Source organism: Sphaeramia orbicularis, chromosome 24, assembly GCF_902148855.1.
Source record: "Sphaeramia orbicularis chromosome 24, fSphaOr1.1, whole genome shotgun sequence".
Classification (NCBI taxonomy): Eukaryota; Metazoa; Chordata; class Actinopteri; order Kurtiformes; family Apogonidae; genus Sphaeramia; species Sphaeramia orbicularis.
Window position 1 is genome coordinate 19,915,281 of NC_043979.1, and position 22,882 is coordinate 19,938,162.

The following is a 22,882-nucleotide window of genomic DNA, read 5'->3' on the forward strand; positions in this document are numbered from 1 at the left end:
AGGAGGTTAACCTTTTGACACTTGACACCTGACCCACTGGTGAAGACAGAAATCAATACATCTCAGTCGTGTGATATTATGTCTTGATGGCCTGGAAATAGGAATTATCAACAGACTGAGACCAAGATCCTACTGCAGTTGGACAGAACTACAACCAGTCAGAGCCAGACGGTAAATTAACCCTTTCATGCATGAATTATGAGAACCTTCATCAAGATTTTATTCTAGACATTTAGGTGTGAAAAAAGCAAAAAACAAACAAACAAACAAAAAAAAAACTATGCAACTGATTTTTTTATGATCCTATTTTTCATGGAGTTACCAAAATGTCCACTCACCTGGACACCCTTTCATACACAGTGGTCACTACAGAGGACAGCTATTCTACAGCTGTTCTCTTGTATATTCATGGATTTTGTGGTTCTTTTTTTTTTTTTTTTTTTTTTTACACATATCTTTAGGCAAGGCAAGGCAAGTTTATTTGTATAGCACATTTCAGCAACAAGGCAATTCAAGGTGCTTCATACAGGACATTGAAATAAAAGAAACAAAAAGAAACACATTTAAAACATTATAAAAGAAACATGTAAAAGGTGATTAAAAACAGCGAGTAATAAAACAACACATAAAATAAAAAAAATAAAAAAAATAGAATAAAATAAAAATAAAAACACACATATTAAAGTAAGAGTTGCAGTGCAGAGTTTCAAAGAGAATATAAAGTTTAAAAAGTCAAAAGCCTTTTAGTCAAAGGCAGCAGTGAACAGGTGAGTCTTTAACCTTGACTTAAAAGAACTCAGACTCTCAGCAGACCTGATATTTTCTGGTAGTTTGTTCCAGATATATGGAGCATAGAAACTGAACTTTATTAACCCTTTCATGCACGAATAATGAGAACCTTCATCAAAATTGTTTCCTGAGTGTTTGTATTCCTCTTTAGGCATGAAAAAAACAATGCGATTGAAAATTTTCTTCTGAAAAACAAATTGAAAAAATAAATGAAATAAAAAATATTTTAAAAAATTTAAAAATACATAAAGCCCTCCCCATAGTTTTCACACAATTTATCAGTAAATACATGTTTCTGTGCGTCAAAAATTAAACGTGTGGTGTCCAGCTGAGTGGTCATTTTTGCAACTTCATGAAAAATAGGTTCATACGATTTTTTTTTTTTTTCCATTATTGTTTTTTTTATGTATTTTTAAAAAATCTTTCAATATTTTTTATTTCATTTATTTTTTAGATTTATTTTTTGAAGAAAATTTTCAATCGCATTGTTTTTTTCATGCCTAAAGAGGAATAAAAACACTCGGGAAAAAAATTTGATGAAGGTTCTCATAATTCATGCATGAAAGGGTTAATAAAGATATGTGTAAAAAAAAACAGCAACAAAAAAACAAAAGAAAAGAACCACAAAATCCATGAATATACAAGAGAACAGCTGTAGAATAGCTGTCCACTGTAGTGACCACTGTGCATGAAAGGGTTAAACACCGAATTATGTCAGAAATATGGGAATGCAAGTAGAAAAAACACTCCTGGAATAAACTAAAGCTGCATCAGACTGAGAATGGTGATTTCAAGGTAATCAGATTTGGCTGTTCAATATAAAGCTGTTTTATTTGTTCATATTTTGCATTCAGAAAGTCCACTGGCACGAGTGTTAGTGATGAGTTCCACCACATTAGCTCATTAGATGCAGCAGAATGACTGGGAAATATTTTAAGCATTTAAAAATCATAACATAGCTGTGAATAAAGCCAGTGAACGGTTCTGCTGCCAAACAAAGCTGGCTTTACCCAACGAATTAAAAGGTGGGGTCTGAGATATTGGAAAAACGGTTCGAGTAAGCTACATTTTGAAAACACTCAATTCAAAAGTCCAAACCCCTTTCTTCAGACGTCCTTCTGAAGCCACGCCTCCAGAGTGGTGGCATGCGCAATGCTTGTTCCCGAGGGTTCATATCAACCGTTCAATCATTTCGAGTGGGCGCTCAAAATGATTGGATGGTGTTTTTTCAGTCCTGCCCGTTCCACAGGTGACTGATTTTTAACATTTTTGTGTTAGAACATTTAATTAATTAGTTGCAATCGCGGTGTGAAGGGGATTTTAAGGAAAATAATAAAAAAAAAAAATGCTCCAGAAAAACATCTCAGACCCCACCTTTAAGTAATAACTGAATTAAGATCTATGTTGAAGGCAACAGGAGTAAAAGGTCTGTTCACTGAACTGATGTTCAGTTACATATATATGTCCTTCAGACTTACATAGAAGGAGAAAAAAGGTCAGATCCGTCAATTGGAGGCCTCCATTACTGCAGTAATTTATACAGTTGCCGAAATAAATATTAGACCACCCCTTGTTTTCTTCAGTTTCTTATTCATTTTAATGCCTGGTACAACTATAGGTACACTTGTTTGGACAAATATAATGATAACAACATAAATAGCTCATAAGAGTTTAATTTCAGAGCTCATATCTATCCATTTTCCATGTTTTCTTGATAATAACCAAATTCACTTCAGTTCTTTACATCACATTTGGCATTGTACTGACAAAAACAGTGCTTTTAGGCATTCCATGTTTTCTTTTCTGTCTGTTTTAGGCACATGATACACACAGGAATTAGTATTTGATTGCATAACCATTAGTTTTGATGACTTTTGATGGTCTAATAATTTTTTCCGTGACTGTAAACATAAATATTTCCTAAAAGTTCAATGGCAGATTTTTCTTCCAAAGTGAGATGTGAAGAACGTAGATGATTAATTGTGATAGAGAATGATTATTTACAGTCAGAGCATGAAAAATATTTTTAGAAATTTAGAGATAGAACATTTAAAATCATAATCATGGGTGATAAAAAAAAAAAAAAAAAATCAATGTTGAGAGAAACTAAGTAAAAGGCATTTTGGAAGCAAATATTTTTACAATTATAGTTTAAACTAAATTAAACTAATGCAATGTTATTTGTCCCAATATAAATCTATATTGTGAGATTTGTTATTGTTTTGTATCCCCGACCCCTGTTAGAGAAGAAGCACCTGAATTTAACATGTCCCAATACTTTTGTCCATATAGTGTAAATATACATAATACAAGCTGATATACAGTCGTGGAAAAAATTAATAGACCACTCATTGTTTTCTTCAATTTGTTGTTCATTTTAATGCCTGGTACAACTAAAGGTACATTTATTTGGACAAATATAATGATAACAACATAAATAGCTCATAAGAGTTTAATTTCAGAGCTGATATCTAGACATTTTCCATGTTTTCTTGATAATAACCAAATTCACTTCAGTTCTTTACATCACATATGGCATTGTACTGACATAAACAGTGCTTTTAGGCATTCCATGTTTTCTTTTCTGTCTGTTTTAGTCACATGACACACACAGGAGTTAGTATTTGATTGCATAACCAAAGTAGAAAAATGAAAGTAGAACTTCACAAAATGTTCCAAGTTCTACATTATTCAATGAGTGAGTACAGCTTTATTCTCATTATATTGTGACTTTATTCTTGTTAAATAATGACTTCATCCTAGAAATATAACGACTTTATTCTCGTTAAATAATGAGTTTCTTAAAACTATGACTTTATTCTCGTTAAATAATGACTTTATTCTCGAAATATGACTTTATTCTCGTTAAATAATGAGTTTCTTAAAACTACGACTTTATTCTCGTTAAATAATTACTTTATTCTATTAATATAATGACTTTATTCTTGTTAAATAATGAGTTTCTTAAAACTACGACTTTATTCTCGTTAAATAATGACTTTATTCTATTAATATAACGACTTTATTCTTGTTAAATAATGAGTTTCTTAAAACTACGACTTTATTCTCGTTAAATAATGACTTTATTCTATTAATATAACGACTTTATTCTTGTTAAATAATGAGGTTCTTAAAACTATGACTTTATTCTTATTAAATAATGACTTTATTCTCGAAATATAATGACTTTATTCTAGTAGTGACAAGCCTTTTCATTTTCTTATGTGGCCCTAATAAGCCGTTGTACTTTTTAACCCTTTCATGCACAGTGGTCACTACAGTGGACAGCTATTCTACGGCTGTTCTCTCGTATATTCATTGATTTTGTGGTTCTTTTTTTTTTTTTTTTAACACATATCTTTATTAAAGTTTTAAGACACTACATATCTTTTCTGACATGAATTGGTAACATTATGTAGATCTCTCCTGAGCATAAACCCCCAGAATCACAAGCCCTCCCCATAGTTTTCACACAATTTTCCAGTAAATACATGTTTCTGTGCGTCAAAAATTAAACGTGTGGTGTCCAGCTGGGTGGTCATTTTTGCAACTCCATGAAAAATAGGTTCATAAGATTTTTTTTTTTTTCATTATTGTTTTTTATGTTTTATGTATTTTTAAAATTTTTAAAATATTTTTTTATTTCATTTATTTTTTAAATTTATTTTTCAGAAGAAAATTTTCAATCGCATAGTTTTTTTCATGCCTAAAGAGGAATAAAAACACTCAGGAAAAAATTTTGATGAAGGTTCTCATAATTCGTGCATGAAAGGGTTAAATAATGATAAAGAAGATGTTGATGGAAGTTCAGGTCATAGATTATTCCAAAAATGTGGTCCACAGTATTTTAGAGAATACTGACTGACAGAAGTTCAGCAGTATGGAAGATAAAATTTGCTTGAGTATCGTGTAGGATAATTGTGAATAACAGAAGACAACATAAAAAAGTTCTGGAAAACCTTAGGAAGGATATGAGTTAAGTGAACATATTTGTACATGAAGACACAGGTCTGGTAAACATTCACATCCAAAACTGAGACGTTTTTGATGCAATTTTTGAACTAAAACAACTGATGTGACACAACATAAGCTTATCCTAATGGACTCATAGTGAATTTGCGCCTGATTTTTTTTTTTTTTTTTTTTTTTTAATTTTTTAGGGGGGAGGGGAGATATTGGAAGATATTACCCAGCTATAAGATGAAGCTCATACCGAGGCAATGCAGCCAGACATAGAGTTCATATTATGTTCAGGGTCTCTGCTGGGTTTTACTGCACAGGCAAAAGCCAATACTCGACTTGAAGAATCACAGTCAGCCAGTCGTCATATTAAACCACATCAGACCCGACCCTCAGTAGATAGACAGCTGTGAGCGGTCCGGCCCAAAGAAGTCAGTTATTTTATCTATATTATATTTGATTTACGTTATCTACCACATACCTGTGTGAAATATACACTTTACTGTGCAATAACTGTTTACTGTGCAATAACTTTTCACAATTCTCACATCCATGATCATATACCTTGTATTTTCATATTTCATATTTCTTCCACATGTGCAATAACTTCGTACTCTTATATTCCAACATATTTGTATATTTATACACACCACTGCTGCTACTGTTTTTCTTAAAACTTTTTTTAATTATTTATTCTTTGTCAACATGCAATAACTCCTCACTCCTCATTCTCATACCCTTATATTCTTTACATTTCTTAATACCTCTACCTCAGATGCCTTATTGTACATTTGTATATAGAGCATTTTGCACTTTTATCTTATCATATTTTTTCGATTGCACTATTTCTACTTTGTCTCTTTTAATATTTGTTGCACTGATATGAAGAAGCTCCCCCAATTTCATTGTACAATGTATAATGACAATAAAGAGCATTCTATTCTATTCTATTCTATTCTATGTGCTAGCGCTTTGGTATTTATGGGCGAGGTCAAGGGCGTCACAGATGGAGATAACTTTTGAACCAGACAAGTTTAAGACAAATATTACACATAATTGGAAAGGTCTAAATGCCATCTTAAACATACTCAGAGGGCAAAATTTAGTTTGAAATACTTTTAAATGAGAAATATCAAACACTACTGCATCACGGATGGACAAAAAATTAACGTCTATTTTTTGTAAGAATTACAAAAGTTCTCAAAAGTGAAGTTCCTGTGACATTTTCATCCTAAAATGTATTCAGTGTATACCTTAAACCCTGTATTTTACAACCTAATAATTGGTTAGAGGAAAAAAATATTTTACCATACCTAAATAGCAAAAGTTTTGACAAATCACGGATGGACAACAAAAGTAAATATCAAATTAAACATTTTTGATTTCAATTATCAATATCATATACATTTTTTTTTTTTACAACATATAAAAAATATTATTATATTCAAATGTATTTTGCATAGACATATGCATTTATTAATTTTAAACACTGTGTTTAGAATATGACATAAATAACAAAATAGTCAAATATCAATATATTTGAAATAAATGTAGTTTATTTATGAGTTAATAAAATTAATCCAGAATGACGGCAGAAAACTTTGTAACTTTCCAAACATTCACACTCATAAAACTCTTTTTCCACATTTTTTTTCTCATTTCAAAATATATTTTCCTGAAAATATTCGTAACAACCTACCCAAAAACATAAGTTTGGTTGGTGTAGATTATTGTAATTAATTAATTTTTTTTGACCAGATGACTTCGCCCTTATATAGATTTTGTTCTTCCTTTCAATCAGTATGGAAAAGTTACTGGTGCAGCCTTCTGATACATGGCCTCTGTCTGCTAAGTCACTTAAAGTGTCCAATGAGACCAGAAAATTCATTTAAGTGCCTTTTTCCCAGCTCAGTGTGAACCTTTGATACAGACAAGAATAAATCTCATTATACAATCAGTTACAGCAGCATCTTTATCTCTCATCCATTTGTATTATAAGACAGATCTGGCATAGATGGAGAACGTCTGCACAATACAGCCCAGCAAAACAAATGTAGAAAAGAGAGATACTGGTTAATTAATATCTTTCCATCTGCACTGGTCAGAGAAAGTGCTACTGAATAATCACCGCTTACTCATTTCAAGTGGTTTGTTGTGTTCGCTGCAGAAAGAGATACAAGCTCTTGATTACGGCGTTTTCTTTTTCACCATATTAGGTTAGTGCATGCAAGTGTTGCAAGATTAGGATTTGTGTCCTGCTGCGTATGAAAAGGAAAACAGTAGATGAGAGAGCTGTCTGTTCTATCAGTCCTTTATACTTCATCAAATAACTGATTTACAAAGTTATCAGAAAAAAGAAACAGAAACTGGAACAATAATTAATGAAAAATAGAACGTTTTGATTTATGTCCTAGATATCAATTGCCAGAGAGATGGCAACCAGAAGTTAATGGATATGTTTTAACCCTTTATTGGGCAAGTGACTATTTTTGGTCATTTCTATATACATTACAAGACAGTGGACAGTGACAGCAACAGTTCCAGTGAGGACAGTGAGGCAACAATCTCAGGTCCAATGTGGTCTACAGGGTCTGTAAGGTCCACCTCTACATGACCAGTGAGTGGACCTGCTTTGTTAGGTACCATGAAGTAATGGTACTAATGTAAGGAATGATGTTCAAAGGGAGAATGTGGATGTGGACAGGGGTCTGGATCAACACTTATGTTGTTGTAATGCTCTAAAAGTGATGTTCTAATGTTCAAAAATACATGTTCCTTTCATATTACATATGTTTTTCTTGTATTTTTGAAATTTACTTCTTGTATTTTTTTTTTTTTTGCCACTTACAGGCAAGCAACCAAATATGGTAACTTCATTAATTAATTCAGTTATTCTCATATGTTATGTATTAATAGTAGGATGAGGGTATTAGAAGTTTGTAAGAATGACAGCATCTTGAATCAAAAGCACAGTCCAAAGTCACAGCTGTCACTAAATGAGTGACTCAAATTCATGTTATTTGTTTGTAGTTTCCCTAACCCAAATGACTATTTTTGGTCATTTCCACATACATTACAAGACAGTGACAGCAACAGTTACAGCGAGGACAGTGAGGCAACAATCTCAGGTCCAATGTGGTCTACAGGGTCTGTAAGGTCCACCCCTGCATGAACAGTGAGTGTACCTGCTTTGTTAGGTACCATGAAGTAATGGTACTAATGTAAGGAATGATGTTCAAAGGGAGAATGTGGATGTGGACAGGGGTCTGGATCAACACTTATGTTGTTGGTATGTTCTAAAATACATGTTCCTTTCACCTTACATGTGTTTTCCTTGAATTTTTGATACAGGGTGACACAAAAAAATGGGAACTTTTTAACAATCCAATAAAACCAAGAGTGATGGAAGAAAAATATTTTATTCATAGTAATTGAAACCTTAAAACATGCCATTTAAGAAACAATGATGGAATTTTCATTTTTTTAAAATTACAGGCTGACCCAAAAAAACCGGGAATTTTTGAAGTGCGTATTGGCAGACATGAGCAAGTGGCAGCACTGCGAGACAGTGACCTTGAGCAAGTAAACACACCCCCACGTTAGTAACCATTGGCGGCTGTGCGAGAATTGTTCGGTAACCGTGTGATCTCAAGATTCGGTAACGTTCCCCGGCCCCCTAGATCACCAGATTTGTCCGTTTGTGATTTTTTCTTGTGGAGCTATCTCAAGAGTAAAGTGTACACGACTGGACCAAGAACTCTGGATGAGTTAAAACAGAGAATTCAGGATGAAATTCACAGTATCCCAGCTGAGATGTTGCAGCGGTCAATGAGGAATCTCAACAGCAGATTTCAAGAATGCATTCGTACAGGAGGACGCCATCTACAGGAAGTAATTTTTAAAAAATGAAAATTCCATCATTGTTTCTTAAATGGCATGTTTTAAGGTTTCAGTTACTATGAATAAAATATTTTTCTTCCATCACTCTTGGTTTTATTGGATTGTTAAAAAGTTCCCGTTTTTTTGTGTCACCCTGTATAAACTTCTTAGAATTTTTTTTTTTTTTTTTTTGCCACTTATGGGCAAGGAACCAAATATGGCAACTTCATTTACCTTGATTTTCTACATAATAAAACATTTTGAAAAATTTCACAAAAGTAATAAAGTCTTGTTATGTCCTTCAATAACACACTTAAGGTTGAAAGTGCCCTATAATGGGTTGAGCAAATTGTTATAAATTTATTTATTTATTTAAACTTTATTTAACCAGCTGAGTCAATTGAGAAACACTTCTGATATACAGGGTGACCCAAAAAAAAGGGAATTTTTGAAGTGCGTATTGGCAGACATGAGCAAGCGGCAGCATTGCGAGACAGTGACCTTGAGCAAGTAAACACACCCCCATGTTAGTAACCATGGGTCAGTGGAACAGGCAACAGCATGCGTTAGCCATAAAAATGTTTTATAAAAACGGTGATAGTTTGACAGCTGCGCAGAGGGAGTTCCGACGTTTTTACAACTTAGGACGTCATGGTGTTGTTCCATCAAAACATGCGATAAAATATTGGATTAATAACTTTGAAGAGACTGGATCTGCCCTAAAGAAGAAACCAACAGGACGACCAAGAAGTACTCGTACTCCACAGAACATTGATGTTGTACGTGAGTCTGTCTTACGGAGCCCACGGCGTTCAAAAATTCCCGATTTAATTTTTAAAAAATGAAAATTCCATCATTGTTTCTTAAATGGCACGTTTTAAGGTTTCAGTTACTATGAATAAAATATTTTTCTTCCATCACTCTTGTTTTTATTGGATTGTTAAAAAGTTCCCGTTTTTTTGTGTCACCCTGTACAATGACAACCTGGCCAAGAGGCAGCACAAAACCAGGGCAAACAAACAATATTAAACCATTCACAACAGTCGCATGTAGAAAATAACAAAGTGACTATTGACACAGTACTGTGGCATGAAATATCGGTTTGTCTATTGCCACAGAGCCAATCAGCGCCCCTGTTATATCATGTCTAGACTGGTAACTTGTCACATCCCGAAAAAGTACCAAGGCAATCAGATAGCAAATAGGTCACACTTAAAGCCAGCAGACATTTAGCTCACTTGGTAATGTATCGAACTGCAATGCAGAAGACTTGGGTTCTCGACCCCTTCAAAGTAGTGTTTTTTTCGGAAGATTTTCAAATTGGTGAGGGGGGGGGGGCACGGGCGCCAGTAGGTAAGTCTATCATCCTACTATAATGCACGTTGTGTGTCCATCCAGTGTCTGGCACGGTGTCCGATCAGTGTTGCAGAACAGGAGGGCGTTTGTACGGGTTTTCCTCAGCCTTCACAGGCCCGATCGCCACCAAATAAATAGAAACATTACCTGACTATCTACAAGGCACAACTTTATGTCCATATTCAAATGTTGTGAGGTATACTGGGAGATTTAGCCTCTCATGCTATCATACAATGGCACCACAGGTACAATGCCGCTAGTTGATATAAATCAGCCACTGGGACAACGTTCACAGTGAAGAATTAAGACCACAGCGCTCAATACACTGAACGGACACAGAACTGAAGTCACACAGCACACTGCTGCAACTAACATGTAGCTCCGCCCACTTTCTCCAGCCTCACTGACTGCACAGAGCAAAGAACACCATAAAACAACATATAGAGTATTTAGAACAATAATTCCTATTCTATACTACATACTATCACTAATTTGTCATGTGGTGGAAAATTTACTTTTTATATTTCATACTGTTAGTACATGCTGAGTCATTGTTATGTGTGATGTTTACCACTCTATAACACCCCCCACCCAGGAATGGAGTTCTTTCTTGCCTTGAGTTAAAACCCAAACACCTAAATGTCTGAATGTGTAGATAGAGGATGGCGCCTGCACTCCAGATAGGATCCAAGCAAGGTTAGAGTGAAGAGGTCATCATGACCTCTTCACGGAGCAGAGAAGGAGTAGTATGGAGTGGTACGATGTATGTAAGGGATGACATCATGGTTTGAGGGGGTTGCATTTGGTTCTATATAACCTTTAGTTTTTCTCCTGTTTAATCAGACTTCACTTACAGAGTTTCTCTGTGATTGACTTCTCAATAAATGCATTTATTTATTTTAACTCTAACTTTCTCTCCTCCTCTTTGTGTGTGGGTTATCAGTTGAACATTTCCACAACAGTAATTTCTTTCATCAATTGCCACAGTACTGTGGTAGCAAAATGCACAAAAGAATGCACTGAAGTATACGCCATATATAGTACTGTGGCAACAAGAGGATAATGAGTTCATGTAACAGTATCTATGATTGGCTCAAGTACAAATGCTAACATTTGATTGGCTCCGTGGTTATAGACAAACCGATATTTTGTGCCATAGTACTGTTAGCGTGTTCTTTTGTTGGCAGCTCCAAGAATAAGTCCCGATTCTTTTAGGTCTCATTTTTATAAATTTATTGTTGACTTGATCTGATCACAAACAAAATATAGATGTGATACCTCAACTCTATGTAAAAACCCCATATTACCTCTTATCTCTTGTTGTTTACGATTGTCTGTGGGCATGTGTATTTAAAAGTGTGCCTAAGGTAAAGTCCTGTGATCATAAATCTGTCGGTTAGTATGTGACCAAGATGTGACCTATTCAAAGAACTTTAACACTAACCAGTGACACAAAATAATCCTGACTAACATGTGATTAGACCCAAGAATTCAACCATCCAAATTAAAATAATATTTCAGTACTGTGGCAGTAGGCGTTGCCATAAAATAAAAATTAAAAAATGTCTAAAAGCAGGTGCACCGGTCGCAAAATGTTGTATTTGTGTTCGAAATAACACCACTGTTACAATGTAGTTAAAAAAATCACTTGTACTTGTAATTGCTTTGAGCCTTCTGTGTTTCTGTACAGCTTCTGCATCTGGGTACGACGACCCATCACCCGACCTTTGGATCATACATCTGTTGTTTCTCAGCATGTTACCATAGTATTCACAGTTCTCTTATTTTAGTCAGTCCTAGTTTTGTATCCTGCCACCTGTTGCTAACTGTGGATCTACTGTCATATGGTTGTTTACCCACACACTTAAAAAGCACTAAACTCCTTGAATTCTTTTTGTGACTCAGTATTAGTATCGAGCTTTAATACGGCAACAAAACTGAGCTCAGGGTTTGACATCCTTTTTACTCAGTTTCCCACCACAGTAATGTCATCAATGTGTTCTTGTCTAAAAATATTAAGCAAAACTAGCAAAAGACGAATTGAATTTTTACAAACCTCATTACAGAATAAAATATATTTAAATTAATAACCAAAAAATCCAATTTCCTCAGTAACAAATAGGAAAATCTGGTGGTGAAAAGCAATGTAGAAACAATTAATATTCAAGAACAGAAAATCAAAAGGTCACATTTGAGCTTCTACAGAAAATTACAGGTCTAATAATTATTTCCAAAGCTATTTTATATCTTTGCATGTAGAGCTTTTTCACATCTGTAGCCAAAGTAGTTCAGTCTGGATATGAAATATATGTATATATATATATATATATATATAGCAAGTGTGAGTGAGTGTTAGAGTGTTTCATAATTGTCAGAGATGTAATGGTGTGAATTGTCTCGAATAAAAACAGACTTATGAGTCACAGTGAGAGAGAAAAACGCATCGAAAGGTCAGAGAATCTCCACAAAGGACGTATGTTTAAAGCTGGGCCATTAGCTTCATTGTCAATACAGTAATTATTGAAACAAAGGCACCGTTACCGAGGCCTTATGGGAAATTAGCTTTGACTTTTCTTTCAAAACATGACAAAACACAGTCTCCTTTAGAGAATGTTTTATGCCTCAAGCAAGGTCTGTAAGGAATAGACACTCCTAAAAAAAGTGAGTCATAACGGACAGTGGATGGTTTTATTCTCCGTCACTCAAAGGAGGTTCAGAGGCACCTGATCGCTCTGACATTTCTGCAGCGAAAATGAAATAAATACGCCATACTGTATTTATCAATCTTTTCCTCCACATTGCAAAAATAATTAAATCAAAGCCTCTCTGAGAAACAGGATTTGGAGTGATTTAATATACTAATGCCGCTTAGAATATATGATTGGTTGTGTCTTTGTATGCCACAGCTGATACAGAATAATGCCGTGTACGTCGACGTGAAGACTATATCTCGAATCCCCTTGAGAGCAGAACCGTTTAAGTCCTTATCTCAACCTTGACAAAAGTGATTGAAATGTGGTGTCACAGGCAAAAAAGATAAGAGACTCATACTCTCACAGGTTTATGGATGTCAATTTAGTATCCTTAAAAGGTTTTTTTTTTTTTTTTTTTTTAAATAAACAACACATAAAGCCCATTTGCATCCCTCGTGCATATACAGCACATACATAAACTGTTTCCAGTAATTAGCCTTATTCATTTTCATCCATTTTGATGACTTTTTGCATTCTGTAAAATAACTTCAGGGGAGTCTCATTTGCATAATCATAAAAGGAATCGTGCCTTCTCAACTCTGCACTTTGCGGCGCAGATGTCTCAGCGCTGAGAGAAATATTTATCAGCATCTCCAAACAGAACGCTTCAGTCTATTAGCGGCAATAATTGAATCTCAATTCCACTTCCCAATCAAAATGCTCAAAGCTAATTTTCCCCAGATATTCACGCCGTTCGAGTCATTATTGGTTGCGTGTGTGGGCAGTTAACATTGAATTCTTCAAACAGCGCCGCGCTATTTACCATGAATATGTTACACAGAATTACAGATGCAGCGTATGAAAGCACAGGAGTTTATGTGTGTATTTGTTGACGATCACTCCAGTTCTTTTTCTGTTTGGCGAGGCCTGACCTTCTACTGGGACAAAAACACTATTGATCTGCCGTCTACAGACTCCATTACAGCGGCTAAACAGTTTGTTTGTAAATGTCCTCTAAGTAAGCGGGGACGCTGATGTGCTATCATATCTCAACTTTTCTTCTTGGCTTCTTCTGCTGCACTGTCAAATCCCATAATGCATCATGCTCGTGCATCTTTCTCACTACAGAGGCCAGGAAGTGCACACAGATAATCAAACTCCAGCCTTAGCTCTGCAAAAAAAAAAAAAAAAAAGTACAATATCTTCGTGCTAACTCTTTCATCGTGCAGAATTAATTCATTTAGTTTGGGACTTCCTGAAAGATTGAATGAAATGAAGCCCAGTGAAGTGGGTTATTGAGCTATAAAAATGAAGCAATCCCAGACTCCCACCATATCTTTTCCTGACAGCTCTTCTGGACTGCACCTTCTAAAGGAGGGAGATTGGCAGAGAAGCCATCCATCCCTAAACACAGCCATCACTTCCCCATAATTACCCAGGAAGAATCAAATTAGCTTCTGACAAGATAATTCAGTGACTGCCTTCATCTGCTTCGGACTCCTCATGCCTGCAGATAAGACAGCTAAATGCGTGAGCTTTTGATAAGAATTTATAGTCAAACGCACAGCGATTTAGTAAAAAAGAAGCTTTTTTTTTTACTGCACTTCTATGAAAAGTAGATGTGTGTTACATGGCGTTTTAATCATATCCTTTTTTTGCTTTTAATGTGTTTAAGTGTGTTTTTCCCTGTCGATGGTACATTAATTATTCCTCTGACTGCGTATCATTATGAGATGTTTCCCACAGAGCTAAATAGATGAAAACAAGTCTGGTTGACATCCATTAGACAAGTATTATGTGCAATGCAGTTTGCCACATAACAACATATCGACAGAAGCCACAAAATGAACAGTGTTGCTTTGTAATTCATTGACAGGTTTTTCTGCAAACAGCAATCTGTGTTTCTACAATTCCTGTATTAAACACTGATTAGTATTTGTAAACAAGCAGGAGTTTTTCTGTACATGTCTGTAATTATTTTCTGACAGCTTCCAGGTGAGGGAAAGAAGTCAACACTTATGAAGCATGTTTATGTCTGTGTGAGGCTTCATCTTTTCATTGAATTTTAGATTAGGATTAAATTATACAGGGTGACACAAAAAAACGGGAACTTTTTAACAATCCAATAAAACCAAGAGTGATGGAAGAAAAATATTTTATTCATAGTAATTGAAACCTTAAAACATGCCATTTAAGAAACAATGGAATTTTCATTTTTTTTAAATTACAGGCTGACCCAAAAAAAACGGAAATTTTTGAAGTGCGTATTGGCAGGCATGAGCAAGTGGCAACACTGCGAGACAGTGACCTTGAGCAAGTAAACACACCCCCATTTTAGTAACCATTGGCGGCTGTGCGAGAATTGTTCGGTAACCGTGTGATCTCAAGATTCGGTAACGTTCCCTGGCCCCCTAGATCGCCAGATTTGTCCGTTTGGGATTTTTTTTCTTGTGGGGCTATCTCAAGAGTAAAGTGTACACGACTCGACCAAGAACTCTGGATGAGTTAAAACAGAGAATTCAGGATGAAATTCACAGTATCCCAGCTGAGATGTTGCAGCGGTCAATGAGGAATCTCAACAGCAGATTTCAAGAATGCATTCGTACAGGAGGACGCCATCTACAGGAAGTAATTTTTAAAAAATGAAAATTCCATCATTGTTTCTTAAATGGCATGTTTTAAGGTTTCAATTACTATCCGATATGAAAAAAAAAAAATTATTGTGATATGATTTTTTCCCATATTGCCCAGCCCTACTGTAACACAGTAATCTTTGTAATTAATATAAAAATAGGACCAGTGGCTCTGTAGCTCATCAGCATGTTCTATCAAGAATCAATAACAAATTGAATTTGTGAGGTTGTCAGGTTCTGTTAGAGTCCTGTGGTCTGGATGCAGGAGATCAATCTCCCAATAGAAGTGGGCGGTACTTTCACCAGAGCAGAACTCAACTAATTAAATGGAAGTCCATATATGACTTCCTATCAGCGCTCAATAGTATTTATTGATATGTCTGACCATTTCCTTGTAATAAATCATCAAAATATGGCCCCTTACAAGTAAAGGCAAATTTGCAAAATTTCAAAAAAAAAAAAAAAAAAAAAAAAAAAAAAAAAAGCAAAAATCTAAATTTCTCAAAACTGTGAACAAACTTTGAAGACATTGTCCAAAGGAAGCTCAAGCTACATTTAACCCTTTCATGCATAGTGGTCACTACAGTGGACAGTTACTCTACAGCTTTACTCTTGTATATTCATGGGTTTTGTTGTTTTAGTTCCATATCAACCAACACAGTGGACACTTATGCATCATCTCATAAACTGCAATTCATACCATTATTGTAACTTTGCTGTTCTTGATTGGTTCTTGAGTTGAAATCAATTGTTAATATTTATTTTTTGCATATTATCTCCATGAAGTGAGTAATAACTAGTATTAGAATATGTTAAAATGTGAGAAAACATCAGATTAGCTGCATTAAACATGGTTTCATTTCACTGTTTTCATATCACTTTATGATATTGGGTTTTAAATACATGTTTCTTTGCTTCAAGAATAAATGGTGTAGCTGAGTGGACATTTTTGTAACTCCATGAAAAACAGGTTGATTTAAAAAAAAAAATTCAATCACATTGTTTTTTTTTTTCCATGCCTAAAGAGGAATAAAAACACTCAGGAAAAAAAAAATCTTGATAAAGGTTCTCATAATTCATGCATGAAAGGGTTAAAAAATAATAATCTGACCAGTAGTTAAAGAAAAGAAGATTGTGAAAATTTAAACAGTGGTGACCTTGAGTTTGACCCCTCAAGGTCAAAGGTCATGGACCCAAATGAAAGTCCATATATGACTTCTTATCAGTCCTCAATAGTAACTATATTGATATCTGTAACCATTTACTTAGAAACCATTGAAATATTGTCCGTTATAAGTAAACGCAAATTCGTAATATTTGAAAAATTCACCAAAAAATGTAAAAATCTAAATTTCTCAAAACTGTGAATAGACTTTGTAGATATAGGAAACGACACAAAAATTCTTAAATGAACCCAACCAGTAGTTTTTTTTTGTCAGAGAAGATGTTTGAAGAAATCGCTAATAAAGAAGACAACGATGCAAACAATATGTAAAGAAGCTTCTATTAAATTCCATTTTCTTACCCATTATTCATATACCCACACTCCTATGGATATTTTTTACTTTTACAAAATATCTCTTCACATTCCCTTATTTTTCAAGACCGAAAATTCACACTCACAAATGATTGTGACATGTAAAACAGATGTAAAACACATCTGAGTTATACAAACCATGGCTGGAGCCAGATCAAATGTACTATGAAACCTGTGTGTTTTAAATATAACTGTGTAAGACATCTCTACATCACCTACTATTTAACTTAACGCCCCATTGTGAACAGAACTAAAAGTTAATCATAAGTTTCCATGAACACCCACTTGTCAGAGCTCATCAAATACAGCAGTAACTGAATAACACAAGGCTATTATACTATTACTGCTATTTAAAAGGAATGCTGTGGTGAGATGACTATATCTCTCTTTTTTTTTCCTCCTCTTTCTCAAATGCTGAAATCAATCTCCTGCAAGTAATCCATAGACTTATACAACTATATTTTATGCTTAAATTGTGTATTTATTACACAAAACAACAATACATATGCACAAATTGGAGTGTAACACAATTGTTTTCCTTACGACGGCGTATTAGGGCCACATAAGAAAAAAAAAAAAAATGCTGGTCACTACGAGAATAAAGTAGTTATTTAACGAGAATAAAGTCATTATTTAACAAGAATAAAGTTGTAGTTTTAAGAAACTCATTAATTAACGAGAATAAAGTCATTATTTAACGAGAATAAAGTCATTATTTAATGAGAATAAAGTTGTTATTTAACAAGAATAAAGTCATTATTTAACAAGAATAAAGTTGTAGTTTTAAGAAACTCATTAATTAACGAGAATAAAGTCATTATTTAACGAGAATAAAGTCATTATTTAATGAGAATAAAGTTGTTATTTAACAAGAATAAAGTCATTATTTAACGAGAATAAAGTCATTATTTAATGAGAATAAAGTTGTTATTTAACAAGAATAAAGTCATTATTTAACGAGAATAAAGTCATTATTTAATGAGAATAAAGTTGTTATTTAACAAGAATAAAGTCATTATTTAACAAGAATAAAATCGTTATTTAACGAGAATAAAGTCATTATTTAATGAGAATAAAGTCGTTATATTTCGAGAATAAAGTCATAATATAATGAGAAGTTGTACCTCATCTTTGATGTAGAACTTGGAACATTTTGTGAAGTTCTGCTTTCATTAGTCTGTCCTCCATCAACACATTAGTTTAAGGACTTTGAAGACAGTTTGGACACATTTGGGTTTGTTGGAAGAACTGAACTGATTTGTAGTAAATTGCCTCTTTTGTGGAGGAGAAACTGATGAAGTGTTCATCTGTAGGGTTATCAGTGGAAACACCAGAGAACTAAACAGAGGGTTTGGTGTTTCTGAACAAACTGTGGGGATTCTACTGTGAGTTTTTCAGTCCAACAGAAGGGAAAGCTGCTGCTTCGCTTATTGACTTCACTGTAAAACCGGAAACTGTCGAATTTTCAAAATATTACGAGTTTAATCTCATAAAAGTACAAATTTATTCTCGTTAAATAATGACTTTATTCTCGTTAATCAACGACTTTATTCTCATTAATTAACAACTTTATTCTCGTTAAATAATGACTTTATTCTCATTAAATAACGACTTTATTCTCGTGGTGACAAGCGGGTTTTTTTTCTTACGTGGCCCTAATATGCCGTCGTATTTTCTAATTTGACTCTGGAAAAATCTTTAAAAAGTCAGTTTTTGTGATCAAACACAGATAGTAATCATCACATTAGTGCAATAAACATATGAAAAAAAAAAAAAACAAAACAGGAAAGAAGGCAGTGCTTTTAAAATGTTCATGAAATGCTTTATTTTTCCTCAGCCTAATTCTGCTTTTCAAACATCACACGCCACATCTGTTTCATGCATCTAAGGACTGATCACAGTTAATATGTTGATGCACCTGTAATTGGGTTCATCTACAACCCCCCCCCCCCCCCCTTCCCCCCGACAACGTCAAGTCATGTTCAGAAGCCCTCGCTCTTTTCTTAGTGTTTTGAATACCTCCTTTCTTTGGACTTTACAGGCAGATCCTTGAGAGTGATTTATTCTCTCACTCCAAAGGCGGCTTTCAACCTGTTTACGGAGCATCAGGCGCCCATTACAGATTGGCCTTGAGTTACTGAGGGGGAGCTCAGTAAAAGGTGGCCTTGCGTTGACAGTAAGAAAACCATCTGTCTATTCTTTGTGATAGACCTTAATCCTGTAGTGATGCATTATACATAGTAGAGATCCTGATGTGCATGTGTGGGTATGTGGCTTTATGTTTATGTGTACAGGTATTCATAAAATGTGTGCAGGTGCAGTAGTTTTATGTTTGATCTGTACAAACATATGCTGCATCATCCATATGTGACAGACATGTGTGTAAGTGTGTGTGTGTTCTCACCCCCTGTGAGAAGTAAAACGCTGCAATCCCCAGAGGCCAGAAACAGCAGAGCATAGAGAAGATGGCAAGACCCAGGTGGTCTCTTGGAGGGACGACTATGAAATTGTCCTCACTCTCGCTGTCGCTGGAACAGTCCGTCTGCAGAGAAAAGCAGCTCAGTTCAAAACACATCCATTTTACACCCTGGAAGGCAACACAAGGCACAGTAACTGTGAGAAAAGATGGAGCAGTACGACCACCAGATATGATTTTTTTGTTGACCCACCATTTTTTTGTTTTATTTTATTACCCCGCCCCCTGAAGAGGAGGTTTGTTTCTTTGTTTGATTGTTTGTTAACACTCTAGCAGCAAAACTATTGGTTGAATTCATACCACATTGGGTTTATAGATCGCCAGTGACCCAGAATAGATCTGACTACATTTTGGGAACAGTAGGCCAAAATTCAAATTTTTTTATGAATTAAAAAAAAAATAAAATAAAATAAAATTCCCTGTTTACTTATAATGGGTGGATTTTCAAATGTCTGTAGCAGCAAAACTATTGGTTCAATTCATACTAAATTGGATTTATAGATTGCCAGTGACCCAGAATAGATGTCACTACATTTTGGGAATAATATGTCAAAGTTAAAATTTTTTATGAATTTTTAAAATCTTTTTTTCCCCATTTACTTATAATGGGCGGAATTTCATATGTCTGTAGCAGCAAAACTATTGGTTGAATTCATACCAAATTGGGTTTATAGATTGCCAGTGACCAAGAATAGACGTCATTACATTTTGGGAATAATAAGTCAAAGTTAAAATTTTTAATGAATTTTTAAAATCTTTTTTCCCCATTTACTTATAATGGGTAGAAATTCACATGTCTGTAGCAGCAAAACTATTGGGTGAATTCATACCAAATCTTGCTTATAGATTGCAAGTGACCCAGAATAGATGTCATTACATTTTGGAAAAAGCAGGTCAAAGTTTCAATTTTTTATGAATTTTTAAAATCTTTTTTTTTTCCCCACTTACTTACAATATACGGAATTTCCTGTGTCTGTAGCAGCAAAACTATTGGGTGAATTCAAACCAAATTAGGTTTATATATTGCCAGTGACACAGAATAGATCTGATTACATTTTGGGAACAGTGGGTCAAAGTTCAAATTTTTTAATGAATTTTTAAAATATTTTTTTCCCCATTTTCTTATAACGGGCGGAATTTCAAATGTCTGTAGCAGCAAAACTATTTGTTGAATTCATACCAAATTTGGTTTGAAGATTGTCAATGAACTAGAATAGATGTGGTTACAGTTTGGGAAAAGTAGATCAAAGTTCACATTTTCTATGAATTTTTTACATCTCCCATTTACTTATAATGGGCGAAAATTCAAATGTCTATAAAAACAAAAATTTTGTTCCAATTTACTTCAGACTTGGCACATATATAGAGGCAATTCATATGCTGACATCAGCACATGCATAGACATGATGACATCAGCTGGATCCATGCCAAAATAAGATACAATACATGCGACGGGCGGGGTTTGTTGTGCCTGGCACCACTTGTTTTGTTTTTTTTTGTGGCCAATATCAGAGTCCAGTGTGAGGTCATGGTCCTGAAATGATCACATGTAAAAAATCCATAATGTTTATGATCATATACAGTATGTGCAAAAGTCATAGCTGCCTTTAGCTTTGTTGTTTTTACAGGTTTCTAAAGAACATGCATCTCTTATTCTCAGTCTATATTTACGATACAAGAGAATACAACAAATGTCAGCAAATTATTAAAACACACACATAAAAAAAACCAAAAAACCAAAAACATGAGATCCAGATGGCTTTTCCAGGTAAATGCCTGTATTTTGGTTTGACCTCTATTTGGATTTAATATATTTAATCTATCTAATTAATATATTAACATATCTCTATATCCCATCCCCCATATCACTCCATGTACAGTCATGATGATGTAAATATGTAAATATTTAATTTTTAATTCTAATTCTTTATTTCTATAAGTATTTATATAAATACCAGATTTCTTATTTTGCTCTTTATATTTTCATTTTTCACTTGTTTGTGTTTTTTTCTACCTGTCTTTTTTTCTCTGCACTTGCTTGTTGTATGTTGTTGTAGTTAACTTAAATAATCTTGTTATATATTTCTTCGAGCATCTTGTACGATGACCCAAAGTTTTTCTTGATATTCTTTTATTCTCCTCTCTGTACAGATGATTCCATATAGTTTCTACAATATCCATATTTTTGTGTTGATAATATGTTTTACTGTTTACATACTTCCTGTATATTCAAGTTGTGTATGTATTGATACAGAGGCTGAGAAATGCTCATGTGTGGTCATTAGAACTTTGCACAGTACTGTACAATATACTCAGTAAACGTTATTGTGCAGTACAATATCCTATTGTATGTAAGGGTTTTAGATTCAGGACAACAGATGGCAATAAGCTTCTCTGTTAAATCTGGTGCATGCATCTTGTTCTTTGTAACTAATGCCAATATACAGTCCTGAAACTAAATAAATAAATATTAAAAAAAATACTAAATATTAACCCTCAAAGACCTAGTCAGCCAATGGTAACCAAAAGTATCTACAGATCTAAAATGTATATTAACTTTTGAACCATTAATCCTATCAATACATGTAAATAATTCAGGTCAAATACAGTTTCTCAGCTTTTCCACTGCATCACATATGACCCCTTGAAGTGAACGTTGAAACACTATCATTTCTGCAACATTGATCCACCAGTAAAACCCATGTGGTTTGATTAATGGCAGTGGTTGTATTATGTTCAAATTAATGGTATATTTTTGCTGAATAAGTCATTTTTTTCTTCTGATTTCTCTGTTTTGGTGTAATAACCTTAGAGCAAATCAATTTTCTGTGTCTTCTATGTTTTTTTTTGCATCTTTTATATTTTATATCATGCGTAATATACACTGATGGATTCACCAGAGGATCCTCTTTAGGCTGAAAAAGTAAAGTGATATAAGAGATATAAGCACTCAAGTAATGTATAGTATAGATACTTAAAAACTCTTCAGAAGAAATGTGATTATGTGAGTACTAACACGTTCATCGGGTCATATTAATACAGATATCTGGGGACTGAAGTTAGTAAATCCATCGTTCCTGTTTTTAACTTCATTTCCCATCATGCAGTGTGGTGCTGCGCTTCCTGTCAACTGAGCAACGGGATTGTAAGGTTATACCTATCACTCTCTCTATATCAGTGGCAGCTGCTTGTCTTTCAGACAGGGGAAGCTCATTGTCGGCTTACATTAAAAAAAAATTGTCAAGTTATTTAAACATACATTCGGCCCTCCGTTCCTTTTTTAGAAAATGGTCAGTGACCTTATTGTACCACGTAGGCGTCTTTTCCAGGGACTGGACCAGTGTCCTCTCAATGTCCAGCAGAGCTAGGCTGCTTAGACGACCTTGGCCCATTGTGTCGCGGGTGTAAGACTTCAGCCTTTTTAGACAAGAGATGCTCCTTTCACTCCGACCTAGCTGACAGTATGATTGATTTAACTATCTACAAAACAATATTAAACTCGAACAGGAAATGATTAAATTATGTAACTGAAACAAGAAAACGTTGAAATTATGTTAAA

General features: G+C 34.3%; 1 protein-coding gene across 2 annotated transcripts in view; it reads right to left on the reverse strand.

The window, feature by feature from the left end:
• Positions 1 to 22,882, reverse strand: part of syndig1l (synapse differentiation inducing 1-like) — a 128,900-nt gene that overhangs the window by 14,613 nt on the left and 91,405 nt on the right. For both annotated transcript variants that reach the window (XM_030128932.1, XM_030128931.1), the window contains one exon: positions 19,252 to 19,389. In XM_030128932.1, the coding sequence (XP_029984792.1) occupies positions 19,252 to 19,389 (138 nt within the window). The remainder of the gene's footprint in view (positions 1 to 19,251; positions 19,390 to 22,882) is intronic.